At 49.3% G+C, this 21,278-nt stretch overlaps 1 protein-coding gene and 1 pseudogene across 1 annotated transcript; both read right to left on the reverse strand.

The window, feature by feature from the left end:
- Window positions 1-9,710, reverse strand: part of LOC136524494 (transcription elongation factor SPT6 homolog) — a 35,577-nt pseudogene extending 25,867 nt beyond the window's left edge.
- Window positions 9,711-14,340: 4,630 nt separating this feature from the next.
- On the reverse strand, window positions 14,341-15,934 carry LOC136521436 (malonyl-CoA:anthocyanidin 5-O-glucoside-6''-O-malonyltransferase-like). Its single transcript, XM_066515172.1, has one exon. It carries the CDS (start codon window positions 15,862-15,864, stop codon window positions 14,431-14,433), a length of 1,434 nt encoding a protein of 477 aa, XP_066371269.1. The 5' UTR covers window positions 15,865-15,934; the 3' UTR covers window positions 14,341-14,430.
- Window positions 15,935-21,278: the final 5,344 nt, after the last annotated feature.

Consider the following 21,278-nt stretch of genomic DNA (forward strand, 5'->3'; position numbering starts at 1 on the left):
TTGCGTGTATGCATGGACTATCTGTTTGTGTGTGCGGGTGCACTGCTGACACTTGGTCCCTCTTTCCACGCGGCGGCGTTTTTCTCTATCGAACAACTAGTGGTTATGAGTGTGTGTTCAAAACCGGTGGTTACGAGTGCTTGTCTGCTTGCCGCAGCATCTGCCTCTGCTGCAATATGGGTGCATGCAGCATGGTCGGCAAGGTGGTCAGGTGCATGTTGCTTTCTGAGGGACTCAGTGGCCATCACATCACGTCAGCTCGCTCCTATATATGCAGACCATATTACATCTTTTTATATTATTTTTTACTATTCTAGTGTAGGTGTAGATTCGGCTTGCATTTGGTGTAAATTATTTATTCGTAACTGGAAATGGCCAGAATTGGCTTCGAATAGTTACCTGTTTATTTTAAGCTTGGCTTAGTTTCTATGTGTTTACTTTTGGTTGCGTCCGTATGCTTTCTATGTAATCTTGCTTTGATGGCCTGCTAATGTGCCTTTCATAGAGCTTATCTGTCAAAACTATCTTTCCCCTGTGCTTTCCCCTCCTATTTTTTTCTAATTTGCCTGTCCGTACCAGCGATCTGTTTACTTTGTGTTCTTTTCCCTATGTTCTTTGGCTTTGAATTTGATCTATTTTGTTTAGTTCATTCGATGTGGATCTTGTGGTTATGGGAATCGAGTGATGCAGAGCCTTGAATCCCTACATTTGTTTTGTTTGCTAGAATCGAGCGATTTAATGTGTGCTGTCACTCGGATGACAAGAAGGTGTAAATCACCTGAATTATCAATACACAGCCAAAAAAAAAGGTTCAAAAGATGTTGGGATCAAGGTGTGGTATAGATAGCCAACAGAGCATCATTTGCGTGCTGAAATTAGGCCTTGCCCACGCATCAGTTTGCGTGCTGAAAAGCTAAACATATGGATGGCATACCGGCGGTGCACGTGCACAAGTGGCCTATGCGATGCGGTAGCCCGGTCCCTAACTAAAACAGGATCTAGGTTGCGGTATCCATATATTACAAACGTTGATAGACATGCAGCAACGTATCTGATTACAAGAATATGTTCTACATACTGGCCCTCATCTGTACGCTCCTCCTCCCCCACAGTGGTATGGCTCAATAAAATGGCGCGCGTATCGGGCGACCCTTGCGTGATGTCCTCGGAAGCGCTTGCGATCTTATTGAGTGAGCAGCTAGCTTCAGCGGCATCCTCCAGCTTGCAATGTGCGCTTCGGCAGCCCAGCGTCCTGTGTCGTGTGAGTTGCAGTAGCCTTGCTACATAACAACAATTCAAAGAAATGATCACTAAGCTTATGACCATAGCTGTTTTTTTAAAGAAAAGAAACAGGCACCTACGTGTTTGCACCCAATGGAGCAAAACCTGTATGCAGTCTTGAGTCTCCGTCTGCAGGCAGCACATACAGGCATCATGAGGTACCGAAGCTTGGCCCTAGACACGGAGCCTTTATTACCAGACCGTTTCTTGAGGTAAACCACTTTATACCCGTTACAGGTGTATTGCTGCACCCCAGCTATGTTAGTGAGACTCGACACATCTCGTACACGTACCACGTCTCTCGTTGCTTTCTTTAGCACCTGCGCGATGAGCTAGGCGGTTATTCAATTAAACATGGGGTACTTAGGGATGGCGTAAAGGAAGGCTTAGGGTTGTCTATAAAGGGCGAATCCTAGAACCTGTAGGGTCCGGTGGGATGCATGGTCTGCTCGGCAATGTAGGCACAAAGTTTCTTGGTGTAGTCCTTGGCAATCCAGGCAGATGTAGTTACAGGCTCTGTGGTGCAGTGGGCATGGCTGGCAAAACTGGTTGCCAAGCAACGCTGCCATGCGCTCAGCATTTAGCATGGTGCACAATGTTTGTTCTAGAATCCAATAAGGGAACTCGATTCACAGGATGCACGAGGTGTCTGCGCACTGCGGTCCCGAGAATGGCTATTTAATGGACTTGGGTCGCGTTGCTATATTGGACAAACTAGACTGCACCATAAATGACAGTGGTATACTAGACAACCTGTACTGTCTCATAAATGTGGACTCAGGAAGGGATTGATGACCTACCTCAGGTGGTATACTGGGCAACCTTTGGTGTGCCATAAATGTGGACACAGGAGGGGAGTTATGACTTGCCTAACCGTACCTTCTCCTATTTCTTACAGCCGCCTGCATGGTGTGTTCCTGTTTCTCGTTCCGTCTGCCTCATGCAAGTCGTTGTTACCATCAGCTGAAAAAAGTAGCGGAGCACCTCATAGTTGCTTTTTTGCATGCAAAGAAATACAGTGGCTTATAGTGGCTTTCCTGTGTGTAAAGTAGTACCTGGTAGTAAGTTTATATATAAGAAAAGAAGAAACGTGTTGTGTAAATTTCTCCTACTCGTAGTAACTATCCTATCTGGGAAGGACGAGTGTTTTTTTGTGTCCTTTTATGCATGGCCCATCAGCTGTTCATACACTTCATTGGATGTTATTTTTATTTTTTTTGTAGTCCTAAGACCCTCCACAGGGACACATTGATCGCATATGGGGCTTCCTCTCGCCGACCAAGAAAGAGGCAGCATGGCCTATCGATGCAATTGGGTCGTAATTAAAATGCTCGAAATCTCAGCGAGTGGTGTACTCGGATCCTGTGGCGCAGACCTCCCCTTCGCTGCATCATAATCGCCGACGCCCCAGAACTTCCTACTCAACCGTGGTGATCGCGCCCCAGCCAATATGATTGATGTCACCATAGTAGGAATTAGGATAGCAAAGATGGTCATGGTGACCTCATCTTCATCTAAGCACATCTTGAGACTGTCAGCTTCTTGCTTCTAACAGTGTACTCTGGCTCCTGCTTGATGTTTTCTTCGATAGTCTCCAGGTTGCAGCACTTATCTCAGGCTTTTTCTTAAAATGTTGAAATAGGTTGGCATTAGAATAGGGGGCTTATGCGGGTGATTAGTGTTGAGTGTGGAGTGTCTTGCTGTGAAGTGTGGAGTATCTCAGCACTTATCTCAAGCATTCAGATGCAAGCAGTGGGGTCACTGACCACGAAACTAACAATGGATTGTAAGAGAAGATTCAGACAACAAGGGTTCCTTTCAGTGACAAGGGGCCAGGAAATCAAATCCTACAACAGATTTAATTTCTAAGGAAATTCAAGTGTTCTACTGGGACACCCACAAATAGCTTGATACAATGTTCTATGTCAACCAACCATAGCTGGTCATGCTTGCATCTGAATGGTTGCTTTTCTTGTAACCCATTTGTTTTTTTGCCTCGAGAGCCCTAAGTAAGTCTAACGAGGTCTAAGGGTAAATCGACATACCAAACACAACGAATAAAGCAAAATGCACATCCCAAACGCCCTTACACGGATACAACATACAAGCACTCGCTCTCCCATTCTGGACACATCGTTTGTCTCCTACGGCTCAACGATGCTTAACATCTACGGATGAAATACAACGGAAAGATTACAACACTAGAGAATGGTGATGACAAGCACTACTATCTACGGGTACATGTCCCCTAGGACAACTCATCTCCTTTGTCGGACCAAACGGCTTCATTCCTGACCTCGGTTGGTTCTTCTTCTACACTGGCTAAGGATCTGCCTCATCTCGTGGTGGTGACTGAGTGAGGGGAAGCAAGGACTCTACTTCTGATACCTCTGAGGGTGGAGGTGCTGGTGGTACTGCAACACCGGTTCTCCTTCTTTCCGGTGGGTGGACAGGCATTCCCTCCAAGACCAAGGGTTCTTGCCTTTCTGTGTCAAGTGTCCTACGCTTGGCCCTTGTGACCAGATAAGCATCCTCCAGCTGCTGGGTGCGCCGATCTTCAGCCTCCTTCAGGGCTTCCGCCATGGCAGTCTCATGACTTTCTGCGGCTGCCACATCGGCGTGCGCCTCAGCGAGTTGCACTTCGAGCATCCTAGAAAAGATCTCGGCTTCCTCAGCTCGGCAGAGGCACTTCCTCAGCTCCAAGGCCTGCCGATCATACTGCTCATCCAGAGCAATCAAATACCTAGGCTAGATATACCACAGTTGGGCTTGTTTTCTTGAGCGTCCCCCACTTGCAAAGCCTCCATGCGAGCCCTCCATACACATCGATTCTTTTCCAAAGGTGGAAAGAACATCATGGGGGTACGAGCAATTGGCTCTTCGTAGATCTGGCAAAGATACCGCAAGGCTTTGTGGGCCACAGCTTGGTAGGTGTCGAGGAAGCAGAACCCGGTTGCGGTCACATTCTAGGCTTCAGTGATATCGAGGAACTCCTCACTCTTCCCAATATAGACAGTGGCCTCACATCGCTCAGTGCCATGTTTCTCATACTCACGAGCCTCATACTCAGGGCGGATCCTTGACTCCAAGTTTTTGCAAGGTGGCATACAAGGATTTTGGAAAACCCTCAGTGTTCAGGCAATAGCTGCTAACCCTAGGCTCCTGCCATCCTTGGTGGATGATGGTTACAAGGAAGGCTCGAGCGAGAAGCTTGCTCAGGAAAAAGGCTAGGTAAGCTGAGACTCACCGATGTGGTGTTACCAAGTGGCTAGGCTAGGCCTTTTGTAATGGTGGAGCGGTCATTGGATCCTGGCGCAGTCCACTATTTAGTCTGGCGCTGGAGACCAATAAAAGGAAAGCGGCAGGATTTTTACATGCACGAAACGAGCAGTGTCCGAAGCCATTCCCTAAGGTATCCAGAAATTCACTAAGTAAGTTTGAAAGCACTGGACATCTTCACCTACGTAGGGTGGGTCGACAGTAGGTGGACACATTTGATGCCTCCCCTTCATGTTACCATCAGATAAAAACAAGTCGGGCAAGTGGACACATTTAATGCCTCTCCTCCTTACCATCAGATAAAAACGATTCACCGACCATGCAGGACCATTTGTACTTACACATGCATCCATGCATCTAAGACACGGCTTGGGTTGTGTGCACGTTGCTCCCGAGATGGTCGGTGGTTGGGGTTGATCGCCGTTACTACAGCTACCATAATTGCATCTGCATCCATGCTTGCAGAGGCGGCTCGTTCCATGTGGCTTTGTGCTTTGCGTCGCCTGCGGTTACGCCTACCATGACCCAAGTCTCCCCGCACTCTTTTTTGGGCTCTTGTCGGAACCTTGGCTTGCAGTCGTATTAGTCATTAATGGCCTCGGACATCGCTCACCTCGAACGCATAGGACGTGCATTCATGCATATCCTGTTTGTGCATTATTGTGCGTATTGCTAGCAGATACGCCATCCATAGGTGTCACGCGTGTCGTAGTGTGCATGGCCTACTCATTCTTGTTACAGAATTAGGTCTGCACTGTGGCTTTGTGCTCCGCGTTCGCCCGTGAGTCACATCAATAGTGACCCACGTCTCCTCGTACCCCTTTTCTACGCTCTTGTCGGACCCTTGCCCTGCAGTCGTACTACTCAGTAATGGCACCGCACATCACTTGCCTCGAACACGTGGAATTTGGTCGATTCATTCATAGTGATCCCACGCAGGAACCCTAGTGAACCGCACTAGGACCACAGACCGCTTCGCCTTTATAAGCTGAGCCTGGTTTAGCCATTGGTACCACCACTCGGCGCACTTTAGCTCGCTTAGGTTTTCCCTTTGAGCAAGCTTTTTGCTCAGCCCTTCTTTGTAGCCACCGCCAGAAATGACAGGAGCCTGGGTTAGTAGTTATTGCCTGAACGTTGAGGGTTTTCCTAGAATCCTGCATGCCACCCTGTAAAAGCTCGGAGTCAAAGATCATCCCGAGTATGAGGGCCGTGAGTATGAGAAGCATGGCACCGATCGGTGTGAGGTTACCGTCTACATTGGGAAGAGTGAAGAATTCCCCAATATCACCGAAGCCTGGAGTGTGATCGTAACCGGGTTTAGCTTCACCGACGCCTACCAGGTTGTGGCCCGCAAAGCCTTGCGGTACCTTTGCCAGCTCTATGAAGACCCCATTGCCCGTACCCCCATGAGGTTCTTTCCACCCTTGGATAGGAATCGGCGGGCATAGAGGGCTCGCATGGAGGCTTTGCAAGGGCGGGATGCGCAGGAAGATAGTCCTACCATGGTGCACTTGACCACGTACCTGCTTGCTCTAGGATGAGCAGTATGACCGGCAAGCCTTGGAGCTGAGGGCGTGCCTCCAGCGCGTCGAAGAAGCCGAGATCTTCACTCGGATGCTCCAGGTGCAGCTCGCCGAAGCGCATGCCTAGTGCTGCAGCTGCTGAGAGCCGGGAGACAGCCATGTCAGAAGCTCTGAAGGAGGCCAAAGATCGGCATGTTCATCAGCTGGGTGAGGCCTATCTGTTCACTAGGGCCAAGCGGAGGACGCTGGTTGATGAAAGGCAGGATACCCCGATCTTGGAGGGGATCCCTATCCACCCTGCCTGAAAGAAGGGGGAACCGGTGATGCAGAACCGCCAGCACCTCCACCTTCGGAAGTGTTAGAAGCAGAACCCTTGGTTCCTCTCACTCAGCCATTGCCACGAGAAGATGTAGATCCATAGCCAGGGCGGTAGAAGAATCCGCGGAGCACAGGAATACAGATGCGTGGTTCCAAGGTAGATTAGTTGCCTTGGGATGCTGTACCCGTAGTAGTAGTGCTTTTCGTCGCTTGTCCTCCTGTATTGTACTCTTGCCGTTGTTGTCGTCCGTAGTTGTTGGATGCGTGTTGTAGTTTCGCCTAAGGGAGAGTGGATCCTAATTCACTTTTTTATAAACCCTCACGTTAGAAGAAGTACTTGTGTTGTAGTTTTTGCTATTTCCACCTATAATGTAATCCTACCCAATGTTGTGCTTTAAATCTAAGTGTGTTAGTTGCTTGAGCCCAACTCTATCAAATACTTCTTTCCACTAACATGTCATTGATTTGCTGGACTAGAATAGGCACCATGTAATGACAACCAACCTCTATGTTCGTTTACAATATTGAGACCAACCTTCCGTACCAATAAAATGAGAAAACATATTAGACATATGAGCCACATTTATTAAAAAAATTCCTATACCAAGTACATCAATAGCAGCGAAGCGCGGGCAGCAGTGGCTAGTTCCATATGGAGCCAATGTTTGGCTTTTGCTGTCAACAGTGATCGAACCTCCTTTTCCATTGATGGAAGAAGGAAACTGAAGAAGGCATCATCCAGTATCATCTTTCGTTGCTCATCCCACAATTGTGTAGACTTGCTGACACAGTCACTTAGATAACTTTCACTTGCGTCAGACATTAGTTCTTTCTTAGCATCTTCTGGCAATTTTACGGTAACCTTGAGGAGCTTTTCTTCTGCTGCTTTCTGAATAAGAAGCCACTGTGCATCTACAAACTTATCAAGTGGTTTTTCTCTCAACCACTTAACACCGGATAATTGATGATACGGATCTATGATCGCATTGCCCTCAGGTGCGGGACATGTTGACACAACTGCTTGATTCATGAAGATGCTTCGAATATGCTTTCTTACAATTGGCTCACGACTTATCTCAACTGCTGCCTGATAACAAAGAAGAAACGAGGGGACAAAGAATATTGTTGTCAGCTTGAATTAAGATCAAGATGAACTAAATTTTGTGCGCTACAAAAATAGGTCAAGATTTTGAGGTCTACTAAATACCATGTGTCTTGCGCCACGAAGAACATCTTGTGGCGTTTCAAACATGGAACATGTGAAATTTGCAGCAACCTCTTCAGGAGAATCTTTCCCGCCATCAAGCTCGCTAACATACTAAACAATGATATACACGTGAAGTTGTCAAACTTAGAAAAATTTTCTGTATAAAACAATTTTCTGCGGCACGAAAATATATGCAAACAATGGGTATGCACAGGCAATATTGTTCTAAAGAAGAAAAATAAAGCGAGGTATCAGCTTATATCACATACAGGTTTATTTGTTAATGTTAGATGGTGACCTAATTGCTCAGAACTGTGCCCAAATTGATTGGCAACCTCCCATAACCCTGCCTTCTGATAGATACTGTACAAGGATTTCCTTTTTGGACGTTTGAACAGGCCTTCTTCAACTTCAACAGGAGGAAAATGTAAATTGAATTTTGCATCAATATCCTCCACCTCTTTGTCAGATTTAGCATCCTTTAGTGCTTCAATGATAGAATTATAAAGTTGCCTGTTAACTTTTTGCCTTGTGACATCTTCTATCCTCCATTTCTCATCATCAAATCGTTTCTCATGATACAACTCTAAAGCAAACTTGCGCTTCTGAAGAAGTAGCCACTTTCTGTCTAAGGTCTGAACTGCCCAGAGCAGCTACATAGAACACATTGAGTCAATAAATGCAAATAGTTGGTAAGTTCAGGGAGAGGAACCAATTTGTCGTGAAGAGTACTTACCTTGTGCCACCTCATTTTGGGCACATCATATTCATCATCATATCCATAACGCTGATAAGAATATAGGTTTTTTAGCAGGCTTGAACATTTCTCCTTTCTGCACATTGCAATGAATGGAATCTGACAGGTAACAAAAACTAAGTCAGACGAGCAAGCATAATAAATTGCGAAGCAGATTTTCACAAATTTGCATACTTCAAATTTGTTGACATGCAACATGGTCAGAACGTTAGCAATGTCCTTCTGGTCAATATACTTGTTCACATGCTCATTACCGAAAAGGAACAGAAACCCATCGCCAGTTAGTTGGCTGTGTATGTATCTATAAACTTTCTTCCTCTATCGTCGTGTTATCCGTGGGAGGATCGCCAGTCAACTCTTCAGACAACTGTCACAAAGAAAAATAAATGAATCTTATGTACGTCTTAAACTAAATCAAGATTTAGTGTAAAATCAAGTTAGCTGGTACATACCTGTATCCTCTCAGGCAATTCATTTTCTTTTATTTCTTCATTTTCATTTCCTCGTCTTAAACTAAATGGCTCACACTCATCTTGAAGCCTCTTCGCTCTCAACTCACCTGAGTTAGAAGCCTCTCTCTCAAGCCCTTGCTTTCTTCGTGCTATCAACTCATCAACTCCAGCATTCTTCAAGCGCTTAAACTGGTTTCCCTATAACAAGACAAAAAGAGCATTCTTCATAAACACACCAACAAAAAAGGGACAGGAAAGCCAACTTTGACTAAAAAAACATACAGGTTTTGGCCCACTAATGTCGGTGACATAATTATTCTTGAGGAAAATGTAGTCGTCCTCATCAAGGATGAAGTCTTCTGATTCCCTGGGTGATCTCATATATTTCAGGACAATGTACACAATATATTATATTACATCTATTTCTAGCAGGAACAAATTGCAAGTACCTTTTCTTTTTACGCCTCTCATCATCACTCTTCCGTTCTTCCTCTCCTCCCATATTTTCTTCCGCATCATCCGAATCTGCTATGAAGCTATCATTCTCATATTCATCCAGACCATCCTCTGCAAATCAACAGATTTATGCAGTTGTTACTTCACTAGCCCCAGGCGAAATCATAGTTGTGTCTGTTAAAAATGGATGACCATTAACCAAATGATGGTTTATAGTGATAAATACAGAAAAGGGGCCTTATATGGCCTGAGATGCTTAAGCATTACATACGGAAATACTTCGACGCGGATGTCCGTCCCCTCGCATCCGTTCTGACGCGGCTTCCCAGTTCCCACTCCGCCTTGACTGCCTCTCTCAAGAAAAAAAATCCCCGCTCCGTCTCGCGCTCCCCATCTCTCGGCCTCTCTCGTGTCCGCTGGCAGCAGCAGAGCCCCATGCCGCCACCGCTACCTCTTTCCTCCACCCAAGCCGATCACACCTCCTCCTCCCTCAGTTCGCGCAGCGCCTGCCCGGCCTCTTCCCCAACCTAGCATCGTCGGGACGCCACACCGCTGTGGCAGAACCGTCCGAAATAGCACCCTTACAGAGGCGCTCGTCTTTCACTAGACACTAAGCACCCCGAAAGCGAGATACTTCGAGCAGTTCCGTCGAGCACACCCAAAGAAGAACCCGAATAATCCACATTTTTCATCGAGGATCCAATAATGAGAATGAGTTTACAATACTTAGTCCATTTCATACAACAAGAGTTCTTAAAAATAAATTATTACAATACCAGAGTTAGAGTGCGAAAATTAAACAGCGAAATTAAAATAAACATCTAACGGTAGAATACAAGGATCCTGTCTGTGCCCACCAGAAGAATCTTCCACACAACAGCTACTCTTCAAGCTGCACCTGCAACAGGGGTAAATAAACCCTGAGTACATAATATACTCGCAAGACTTACCTGACTAGTGGGAATAATTTCTCGACTCCAAAGGATATGATAAGTTTTATGGTTTGCTGGGTTTCCTTTTTACGGAAAACAATACTAGTAGTGAATCCTTATGTATGTTTCTTATTAGCAGTCATGATTAGTTCATTATCTAGCCATTCTATGTAAGCACCTATTCTACTTTCAAGCAAGAGTTGACCAAACAGATCTATTTCATCATCTTTGATCTTCCGGTTCTTACTACGGTGCTAGACTATAGACAAGCCGTACTAGATTATCCAGCGATTCGTGAATCAATGTGCCGAGCTAGATACCCCGAAATACACGCACCGCTTGTACCCTAGGCACAAGCAGGACCAACCCACCACTCTCCTATCAAGGAGTCTAGATCCCCATCCAAACTTAAACTCCAAGCCCCCACACATGAGTCCCGGACTCAGTATGGTGCTTAGGCCTCCACCATCCCCGCCTCCAATCAGTCGATCCGGAAAGAGCCGGAACCCACAACAAGAGAGCAACGAGCCTTCCTTGCTCTCATAAATAAGTATATGCTCAGGATAATAAGTCAGTGACTTGCCTAGAACCAAATGCAACAGCCGGTCCTTAACCGACATGGACAGAGAAAACAGTGTAACCAAGCTATGCCCCGTTGGCCACGGGACACAACCTCTTACACCCACCAATACCCATACCATATCCCTACCCAGTCTCTATTTTTCCTTTCACCATTTTATTATGAGAGTAGTAATGATAATCACCTGTAAGTAACGGCAGGTTACTCAGGCTACCGAAAAAAAACCTAAGCATAGCACCTACTCTATCTATACTAGTAGGAGTCATAGGTAGATATATTTATGCATGTAATTTTCACCAAAGTCCTAAAACATAATGCACATCTCATATATATATATATATATTGCCTTGGGCAAGTGGGATGTCAGCAAAGTCAGCAGCAGGTGACTCTAGGGCTCCCTCCTGGATAAGGACCTCCTCCTCGTATTTCTCGATCACCTCCTCGTACTCTTATTCTCCCGCGGTCACGAACTCCACTAGCTCGTTCCCTACATGTATGAAATGATGATGCAATGCTTTGTATTATGGCAACAACAACTCTTAAAATACAACTACATCTATCAAACTGTTAAGCTAACTCTAATGGCTAAGATGCCAAGCTATCTACCATTTCTATTAAACAATTACGAAACCATTTGAGCATTAACTTAATGATAGAAATGCATCTCCACTTTTATTAATGGTTCCATATGTAGCAAAACAAAGGGTACTTAGCTACCTCATTTCTTAACATACTCTAGGGCTATAAAAATTACAGTAGGCACATAATAATCCAATTAATCTACTGTAAAAGTTCCATGGCTAAAATTATTACCAATTTGCCACAAAAATTCCTACAAATATTAATCTAAATAATGCTAAGCTTTCCTAAATAAATTAATGAACCAAACATTCTCATAGATAAATATAAACTAACTACATCAACAGATAGATCACATTTTTATAAACCTAACAAATTTTGTTTCACTATTTTTGGACATCCGCTCGAATTGATATGCTTTTTCCAAAGTTCTACTTACAACATAAAATAATAAGCTAGTTCTAATCCTTAAAAAGGAAAACGATTCCCTCCCACGCGGCCCAACTCGGCCCACGCAAGGCGCGGCTCATGCGCGCAAACGGCGCACGACGAGGGAGCCCGCGTGCGCGCCGATTAACTTGTAAAAACGCCCTCGCATTCTCCGATAATACTACTAACACTATGTGCACTATTTCAACAGACTACGACTTTGCAAGAAAACCCTCGCTCCTTCTCTACTTCGCAACGGAGAGGTCCTCGCCCTGGCCGCACACGCCGGCACAGCGGCTGATGACACTGGCGACCCCTGCCGGCAAACCGGGACCTTCCCCGCCCTATCTAAGGGACCGATGCTCACCTAGGCGCAGACGCGGATCGATGGGCAATGAAAACACGGGTCGAGACGCCATAGCAAGGCCTGGCTATGCCGGCGTGGATCCTGCGGCAATGACAAGGGCGTTCCGATGAGCCGCCGCAACCACAAGGCGATACGGGGGCAGGCGAGCAATGAAGACTCACCTGAGACCTATTCGGGATGCTGGCTCGGCCGGAGACAACCCGAGCGAAGCTGGCCACGTGCGCACAGCGGGGGTGACCGGCGGCCGCAATGGCACAACCGCGTCCACGGTGAGGAGATGGCACTAGGGCTGCGGCTAGCATGCGCACGACGCAAAGAGGCTCAGTGCGGAGCTAAAGGTGCAGTCAATTTTACCGGGGGCTCAGTGCGGTGGCTGACCACGACACGGGGGAGGGATGGGTCTTAACGGCATGGTGGCGGGCGCCGCTCCAAATTGGGCTCGACTGAGCCGCAATCAAAGCGGATGGGGCAACCAAAGAGGGGCGTGGTGGCGAAGCAGTGGCGCAATGAATGGTGGAACGCGACATCTCGCACCAGGCGCACAAGCACGGCACAGCGATGACAGGGGCAGGGGTGCGGGCAGAGAGGTAACGGACGGTAGTGGGGATGCAGCCGTGACTCAACGTGGCTTGGCGTGACGTTGTTAGCACGATGGGAACACCCCGTGGCCAAGCACAAGCCGACAGGCACACCCCCACGGCCGGTGCGGCCCGCGCGCCTCAACGTTATGAATGGCGAGGCGATGGTGGCTCGGCTACACGCGTGTGGAGCCCAGGCGAGCGAGAAACGCAGCGCTGAGCTGGGTCGTGGCACAGCGATCGGCGCGCAGCAGCGCAGCGTGCGGAAGCACGTGGTGCGGTGCAGGGCAGCGCGCAACAAGGTGATGCGATGGCAGCGATAGCAGAGGCAGCGACGAGCGCGCAGCAGGCGGCCACGCGCAGGGTGCACGTGCACCTACACACCGGCGCCGCGATGTCGGGGCAGCAGGCGCAGGGACACCTGGGCACGGCAGCTAGCATGGGGGCAGCAGCAGTGATGGCCAGCCATGCGTGGCAGCACGAGTGCACACGCTAGGTGTGCCAGGGCCACGACGTTGAGCTCACCCGGGCCGGTGACTTCGCTCAGATAGAGGCGGCGGCCGGAAACAATGCATGCACCGTTTTTAAAGCGCAAAAAAATCCTAAACCGTTACTCCTACCTCCAAACCACCCCTTCCACCCCCAAGTTAGCACATAGGTCTACCAAACCAAGCTAAAGCACCCCTTCACTCCCTAACCTGATTCTTCTAAATAAATTGACAAACATGGTTATGTCAAGCTGTTTCCAACGTGAAATTTTCTCTAAGTCTTGAATCAACTCTATTTCAGATTGCATTTCTAAGCTATTAGAAATACCACTTAGCCATATTGTTTTTCAATAGCAAGTATTTCATCACCCTCTACAAAGTTTGCACTCCCAAACTTATTTAGGCCTCTCATGCATGTTCTATAGTGTTTTTGTTTAATAAAAATTCGCGAACATCCTAACTTGATAATTTCATAAGTCGCGAACAACCTTTCGTTTTAAGTTTTTACGATTCGTTTAAATTACAATGCTTTACCTATCCATCACACCACATGCAATATCACTTAAGTATGATGCTCATGACATGTTTTAGCAAGTGATTCACTGTGTAACACCAAGCGTTTTACAACTGTCGTGGGCCGCCGCTACCGTTGCGGCCCCTACCGATGGCGGCTGGGTGCACGTGCCGGGGTGTCTCAAGTCGTCCCCGGCTGAGCCAAGAGCACCCATGGGCGCGACCATTGCTGGTGGTGCTCGCGTGCCGCTACTCACCGCTGGTCCCACCCTGACGGCCAGAATCAACCTGCCTCGGGCTACTCACCGCTACTCACCGCACGAGTCTACGAATTGACTCAGTATCGGTCCATGCAACACAACTGGAATGAGTAGGTTTTCGGGTGCTTATTATATCAACAGATCTCAAGTTTTAATTATGCTTAGGACCGGAACCGTAGACGGCGATGTCTTGGCAACCCTGTGGCTGTGATGGTGTGCGAATTGTCGTGCATGTGCGCATGGAGTCAGTCCTTGCACGTGCTCATGGATGGCCACTAAAAACCAACACATTTATACAACACTTGCACATTAACAAATATCAATGTATTAATTACTTTGTAACACTAATTATTTTGCAGTGGCAATTTTATTACAAATTACAAATTAATTTTCCATCACACTATGATTCCGTAAAAGACCAGTCGTCGCTCTCATGTCCTCTGGTGGAGCCACGCGATAGCATCCGCGAAGCACTTCGTGTACCTCTCCATGGCAGCCGGCTGCAGAGAGACACCCACCTCTATCCCGCCGTCGCCATCCCGGCTCTCCGCCACCGCCACTGCGCCCGTCCTGGCCACGGACACGATGTCCACCTTCGCCGGCCGGCCGAATCCGAAGTCCAGGTCGTAGACGCGGAACCTCGGCGATCCGGCCACGGTCAGTAAACCCATCGGGACTAGCTCCCTGAGGCGGTCCATCCACGCATCCATGCTTGACGTCCCGATGTCGCACACAGCTTCGTCGATGGAGGAGGCGACGGCGGCGCACGCGCTCAAGAGCCCGCCTGCGCCGGCCGCGGCCAGCTCGTCCTTTGGTGCCAGCGGGAACGCTGGGCCGACGCAGTTGCCCAGGTACTTGTCCGGCAGGGGAGGATTCATCCGCGAGCGGTGGTCGACGGGGAAGACCATGTAAGCCATCGGGCCCTCTCCTGCGCCGCCGCCGCCGCTGCTCTCCTTGGCTCGCTGGTAGCACGACCAGACGAGGCCGAAGGTGGCAACGAGAGAGGAGCACCGGGGCGACGCGACGCCGCGCCGCGCAGCCTCGTCGGCCACGGCATCCTTGACGCGCTTCAGGTCGTCTTTGGACAGCGTGAACGTGGCGAACAGCTGGTCGGCGGACATCTTGACGAACTGATACTCTTCACTGCTCGGCGCCGTCTGGAAAAAGACGTCGTACAGGCACCTTGGGTCGGCGAGGAGAGTCCGGTCGATGACAGGCGGCGGCAGCGGCGCTTCGGCGCCGCCGCCTCTGCAGGCGGCCGCCCAGGTGTGCAGGAAGTGCGTGGAGCCCGAGCCGTCGCAGGCGGCGTGGTGCACGGTGACGCCGATGGCGAGGCCTCGGTGCGCCGGAAGGAGCGTGACCTGAACGGCGAGCAGCCTGCCGCCCCCCGGCAGCGGCGGCACGAACGCGGCGATCTTGGCAACCTCCCGGGGCTTGTCGGTGGCGAGGGCGTCGAAGTGTGCGTCCGCGTCTTCGTCGTCGCACTCGGCGACGGTGAAGGTGACGGCGTCTCCCGGGCGGTAGTGCAGCTCGTAGCGGTCGGACGAGCCGGGGGTGAGGCGGACGCGGCCGGCGAGAGGGTAGAAGGAGCGGAGGGCTTGGTGCAAGGAGTCCCGGAGGTTGGAGATGATGGCGGCGACGTCAGCGTCGGGGCCGAGGCGGTAGAGAAAGAGGCGCTCGACGGGCAGGGACTGCAGCCAGAAGACGTCGAAGAAGGTGAGCGGGAGCGAGGTCTCCGGCGGTGACGGAGACGGAGGCACGAGGGTGGTGTCGTGTACGTGTACGCGGAGGCAAGGAGATGTCGAGCCAGTCGAGGAGGCCCCTGCCCCTGCAGGTGGCTGCTGCTGGTCCGGCGCCATGGCCATGGCGACCGCCAATGGTATCAACGTCGGACGAGCTTGAGAAAGGCAGTGGCCAGTGGGTGACAATTGGGGACTAGAATAGTCGGACTGATGCCAGATGAGGCCATGCGAGGTTGATATAGGGGTCAGCGGTTGTTGCTTTCATACTTTGCTTGGCTGCTGAAAATTTGCCGCCTCCAGGCTCCAGCAGCCTCCCGGTCCCGGGATTGTTCGTAACAGCTTCCTCTGCTTGCCTATCCATCCCTCCTCCCAATGGTCCAATCTTCTGGACGGAACGTGACGTCATCCATGACTACAGAAAATTATTGTAAATCACCGTACCTCAATTTCTTAAAAAAAACAGAAGAGAGGGAATGAGAACTGAACATCTTTCTCTTCTATCTATTTTATATACTCCCTTCATTCAAAATTATAAGGCATTTTGCTTTTCCTAGATACATAGCACAGTAAGTTTTTTATATACTTAGATATATATTATGCCTAGATATATGATAAAAGTAATATACTTAAAAAGTTAAAACATCTTATAATTTGAAATAAAATTAAAGGAGTAATTTTATTTTCTTTTTTGCAACACCTTTAAGAGTATTTATTGATATATTTATATTTATATCTATCGATATCTATATCTATATATCTTTATATTCTTAATCCTCATTAACATTTCATTTCTTCATATAAGCTGTCCACACAGCATCCACTAGCATGTACAATTATATCTTCATTCAAGCTATTCACATCAGTAAACCACATCATTTGCTAACATATATTTAGTTGTCCATATATCGAGTGCTAAATCATCTACTAACATATATTATGATATTTATTTATATAAAGTAAATATAAGTAATATAATTTCATATGTCATAAGGAGATGATTTTTCAACAACTGGATAGGTTTCCTAGTACAATATTTCCTCCGTTCACAGATAAAGCCAATCTAATTTGTTCTAAGCCCGATCTTTTTTAGCTTTATTATTTATCAAAAAGAGGCGTCCTAATCAGATTAAAAAATATGACTTGGAACTAAAGTTAACAAAGTTTACTTAGGCTCTAGAAGTCTAGATGCAGTTGTATTTGTCATTGGAGTTGGATCTGGCCGTGCTGTTTGAAGGCAAGTTGTGGAAATGATCCTTTCGCATGGTCTAATACATAATACCACGTGGGTCGTGCTGTGTCTGTGTCTAAGATCTCGACATAATAAGAGGCACGGCACAATTCACATTTTGGATCATTCTTATATTAGACCGACATGGCATGAAAATAGCACATAAGCACATCTATAACTGCTACAATACAATTGCCTAGTATTACTATCTTACCTCTTCCCTAATTCTTCAATGGATACAAAAATCATTGAAAGTTTTCATAAAAATAGTATATACAAAATACATTTTTCTATATGCAAGTAGACAAAGAAAATAAGCAAAGATATTCTGAAAGTCACGCATAAGCCAACAGTGTATGAAGGAGGCCAGTGTGCCAAGGGGTATACTTGCGCTAAAGCAAAGATTTGTTAGCCCAACATACTCCCTCCATCCCAAATTAGTATGACGCGGGAATTAAGGAGGGTATTGGTGCACAAAATTAAGAAGGAGAAAGATAGAGATATACTGTGTACCAAAAAAAATTATACCAACTTATAATTTGAAACGAAGGGAGCTAGTGTTAGAAAAAGAAAAGAGTATATTGAAAAAAAGATATATTCAAAAGTGAGATGGTCAACTGATCAAGTATTTTAAAATAAAATTTAAATCCTACAAGATCAAGTATTCTAGGATCGAGGGAATACCTCTCATGCCTAAACGGTAGAATTGCAGGAAGCACAAGAGACTTGTCGGGGACCTAATACCGGGGTACCCAATGAGGTAGGACTAATAACCATCGAACGTTGACGCTTCCAGCCAGACAAGGGCATTGCTATTCTTCTTGCCCAGGCGACGGAAGGTTGGCTCCGCTTCGCCCGACGTCCGAGGGAGGGCTCCGCCTCGCCCTACCCCCGAGGACGGGCTCCGCCTCGCCCGACCCCCAAGGGCTGGCCTCCGCCTCGCCCGATGGCTAGGGGCTGGCCTCCGCCTCGCCCGAGGGCTAGGGGCTGGCTCCGCCTCGCCCGACGTCCAAGGGTGGGCTTCGCCGCGCCCGACCCCCGAGGGCTGGCTTCGCCTCGCCCGGCGTCCTAGGACGGGCTCCGCCTCACCCGACGGTCGCTCCCTGCTCCTTCCTAATAATAGGCACAAGGTATGACAAGACGTTCGAGTCAAACGCAGTACCGGAGACCATGCACTGCACGCCTGCTGGAAAGTACCATCAGTTTACGACGGGACGGACGCTTTAGGCCCTTTCCGACGTAACATTGCATGAATAGTATTGTAGGCTCTGGCTTTTGTCCCACAGTGTAGTAGGCGCCGCCTTCAGTCCTCGGGCGTGGATACTGACACAGGCATACGACAGCCACTACGGTCCAAGATAGAAATCAACTCATCTACAGTGACGAGCGTATTGTCACTTCTCCTATTACTCCCCGAGAGGTCATAGCTCAGCTCTCCGGCACGCCGCACCGTCCGCCGGCATAGGATGGGACGCACCCACTTGCTAAAAAAGGCCAGGGTATGGCCTACGAAGATCAGCGAACACGCCACCTCTGACACGGTCTGCCGTGTTAAGCAGGGCAGGCACAGGGAAAAAGGAAGACTCGGCTCCCTCGAATGACCTTCAATACCTTTGATATTTTCCTCTTTCTTCGATCTGTAACCCCTGCTCCCCCTTGGTCTATAAAAGGGAGGGCAGGCCCCCCCACCAAAAGGACGAAGGGCGAACGAATAAGTTCAACACACACAACACTTCACACACGACTGGGCAGCGACCAAGCTCTCGGCGACCTTTTCGATCACTCCATCAGAGACTTGGGACTCGTCCCTCTCTGAACCGTTTGTACCCCCTACTACGAACCATTTTCGGTACTAATAACACGAGCAGCAGCAGACTGATCGTAGGAACGTTCAGCCTAAACCATATAAACCTCGTGTCCTTTAGTGCACCATCCGGGTCTAACGCGCAACAATCATAAATTTACTAGCCGGTGTTTGTTCGAAACACCGACAGTTGGCGTGCCAGGTAGGGGGCTTTGCATGTTCCAAATCAGGCCGCGGATGGCTAACCACGCAATCAGCTGGGTTCTGAGCGCACACGTGCGTTTCGGTGACCTGGACTTCATTGTCACATTGGGAGGAGAGTTGGCGCTGGCCCACGCGGCCATCCAGTCTTTTCCCTCTGTTAACGTCAACAACGGGGGGCTTGAGTGCCAGCCCGGCTTCTCCCTTGGACCACAGCCGTCCAGGGAGGACCTGCGCCACCTCACCCTCTCTCCGGAACACTCTGCACGGAGAACCCCGACCGTGTTTTCGTTTGGTCTCCACAACGCCGCGGCGACCATTAGCCACCTTGTGGCACAACGCATGATCCTGTCCCCCTCGAACAACGAGTTCATAGGGATGATCGAAAGCGCTACGGAATCCCTGCACGGCCTCCTCGCGGAGGGGCCGGGGTCAGATTCTGACTCTGACTCTAGCAGGGGAAGCCATCATCCCTCTCAGGAATATTTCATGGTGAAAACCTCTGAGGGACACATCAAAAGCGTCTCCACGGAGGAGACTACCCTAGGAGGCAACCACGGCGGCGTAACCAAGATAGGGACAGCCGCCCCACCTCATGTTGGGGTGGAGCAGCTAAGAGCCCGAAAGCGGGAGATGGACGAGGCCGGACAACAACTTGTTCGGGAGTACGAGAAGATCAACGAGGAGATCAGGCGCCGTGGAGATGGAGGGCACGCACGCGCCATGGCCTGCGACATAAACTGAAGGATCATCGCCGATGATGAAACCCTTCCCCACTTTGCTCGAGCAAGCTAGAACATCGCTGCCGCAATGGCCTTTCTCCGTGGCCTTCCAGATGCTGCGACGCTCGAGGATCGCCGGGCCCACCGTGAAATCCACACGCTACTTGAGCGTGCGGCAGCACAGCAGGCGGAGAGCTCGTTGTCTCGGCGACGCGAGCTCGACACTAGCTAGTGTATGCCCTCGGTACGTTCCGCTAGGGATGCATCCGTCCACCAGGCGCCACAAGGCAACGAGCAGCGCGCTGCAATCACGGTGCATCAACATCTCGGCCACAACCGTGATGCACGCAGCACCCTCGATGCCTGCAGACGCGCCTACAGCGACCCAAGGGAAGGAGCCCGCCGTGGCTATCATCCTCGACATGGCGGATGCTACAATAGCGGTGAGGACCGGAGCCTGAGCCCTGGCCTCCTAGGGCCTCAGGCCTTCAGCCGACACATCCTCAACGTTGCATTCCCGCCAAGGTATCGACCACCTACTAATATCCCTAAGTACTCCAGGGAGACAAACCCCGGGTTTTGGCTTGAAGACTATCGGCTTGCCTGTCAAGCCGGTGGTGCGAATAATGACGACTTCATTATCCGCAACCTTCCACTGTTCTTGGCCAATTCGGCTCGGGCATGGTTGGAACACCTGCCGTCCAACATAATTCCGAGTTGGGCAGATCTAAACAAGATCTTCATGGGAAACTTCTAGGGCACGTACAAAAGCCCTAGGAACCCATGGGACCTCAAAAACTATTGCCAGAAGGCTGGTGAGACCCTTCGTGGGTACATCCAACGCTTCTCCCAGCAGTGCAACGAGCTTCCCAACATCGCCGACGCTGACATGATAGGAGCCTTCCTGTCCAGAACGGCCTACGAGTCCTTGGTTCATAAGCTATGATGCAAGGGCCCATGGACCACCAAGGAGCTCCTAGACATCGCCACCAGCCACACCTCAGAAGAAGAGGCAGTCGGAGCGATCTTCGATCGCCTCGAGAGCAAGGCAAGGCGGGACGAGGGTGCCGGCGATGGCACCTCCAATCGTTCCACCAAAAGGAAAAACAAGAAGCAACAACGTGAGGACCCACTCGTGGCTGCTGCTGACCGCAAGGGTGGTCGGAAGCTCGCGGAGGGCGCTCCAAACCACTTCGAGAAAATTCTCGAGGGGCCATGCCCGATTCACACCTTCCTCGTAAAGCATCTGCTCAAGGACTGAAGCCTCATGCGGAAGTTCCTATCCGGAGGCTCCAACAAAGGGGAACAGGGGAACGAACCCACCCCCGCTATGAACGACGCCGAGGAGAAGGACGACGGCTTTCCAACGCCAGATGGTTGCCTCATGATCTTCGGAGGATCAATGGCCTATGACTCCAAACATCGTTAGAAGGTCGCACATCGCCAAGTCTACATGGCCCAGCCGGCCACACCCCTTTTCTCCGATGGTCAGAGTCCGCCATAACCTTCGATCAGACCGACCATCCGGACGCCATTCCACACCCTGGAAGGTATCTGCTTGTCGTTGACCCATTCGTTTGCC

The sequence above is a fragment of the Miscanthus floridulus genome, chromosome 18, assembly GCF_019320115.1.
Source record: "Miscanthus floridulus cultivar M001 chromosome 18, ASM1932011v1, whole genome shotgun sequence".
Classification (NCBI taxonomy): domain Eukaryota; kingdom Viridiplantae; phylum Streptophyta; class Magnoliopsida; order Poales; family Poaceae; genus Miscanthus; species Miscanthus floridulus.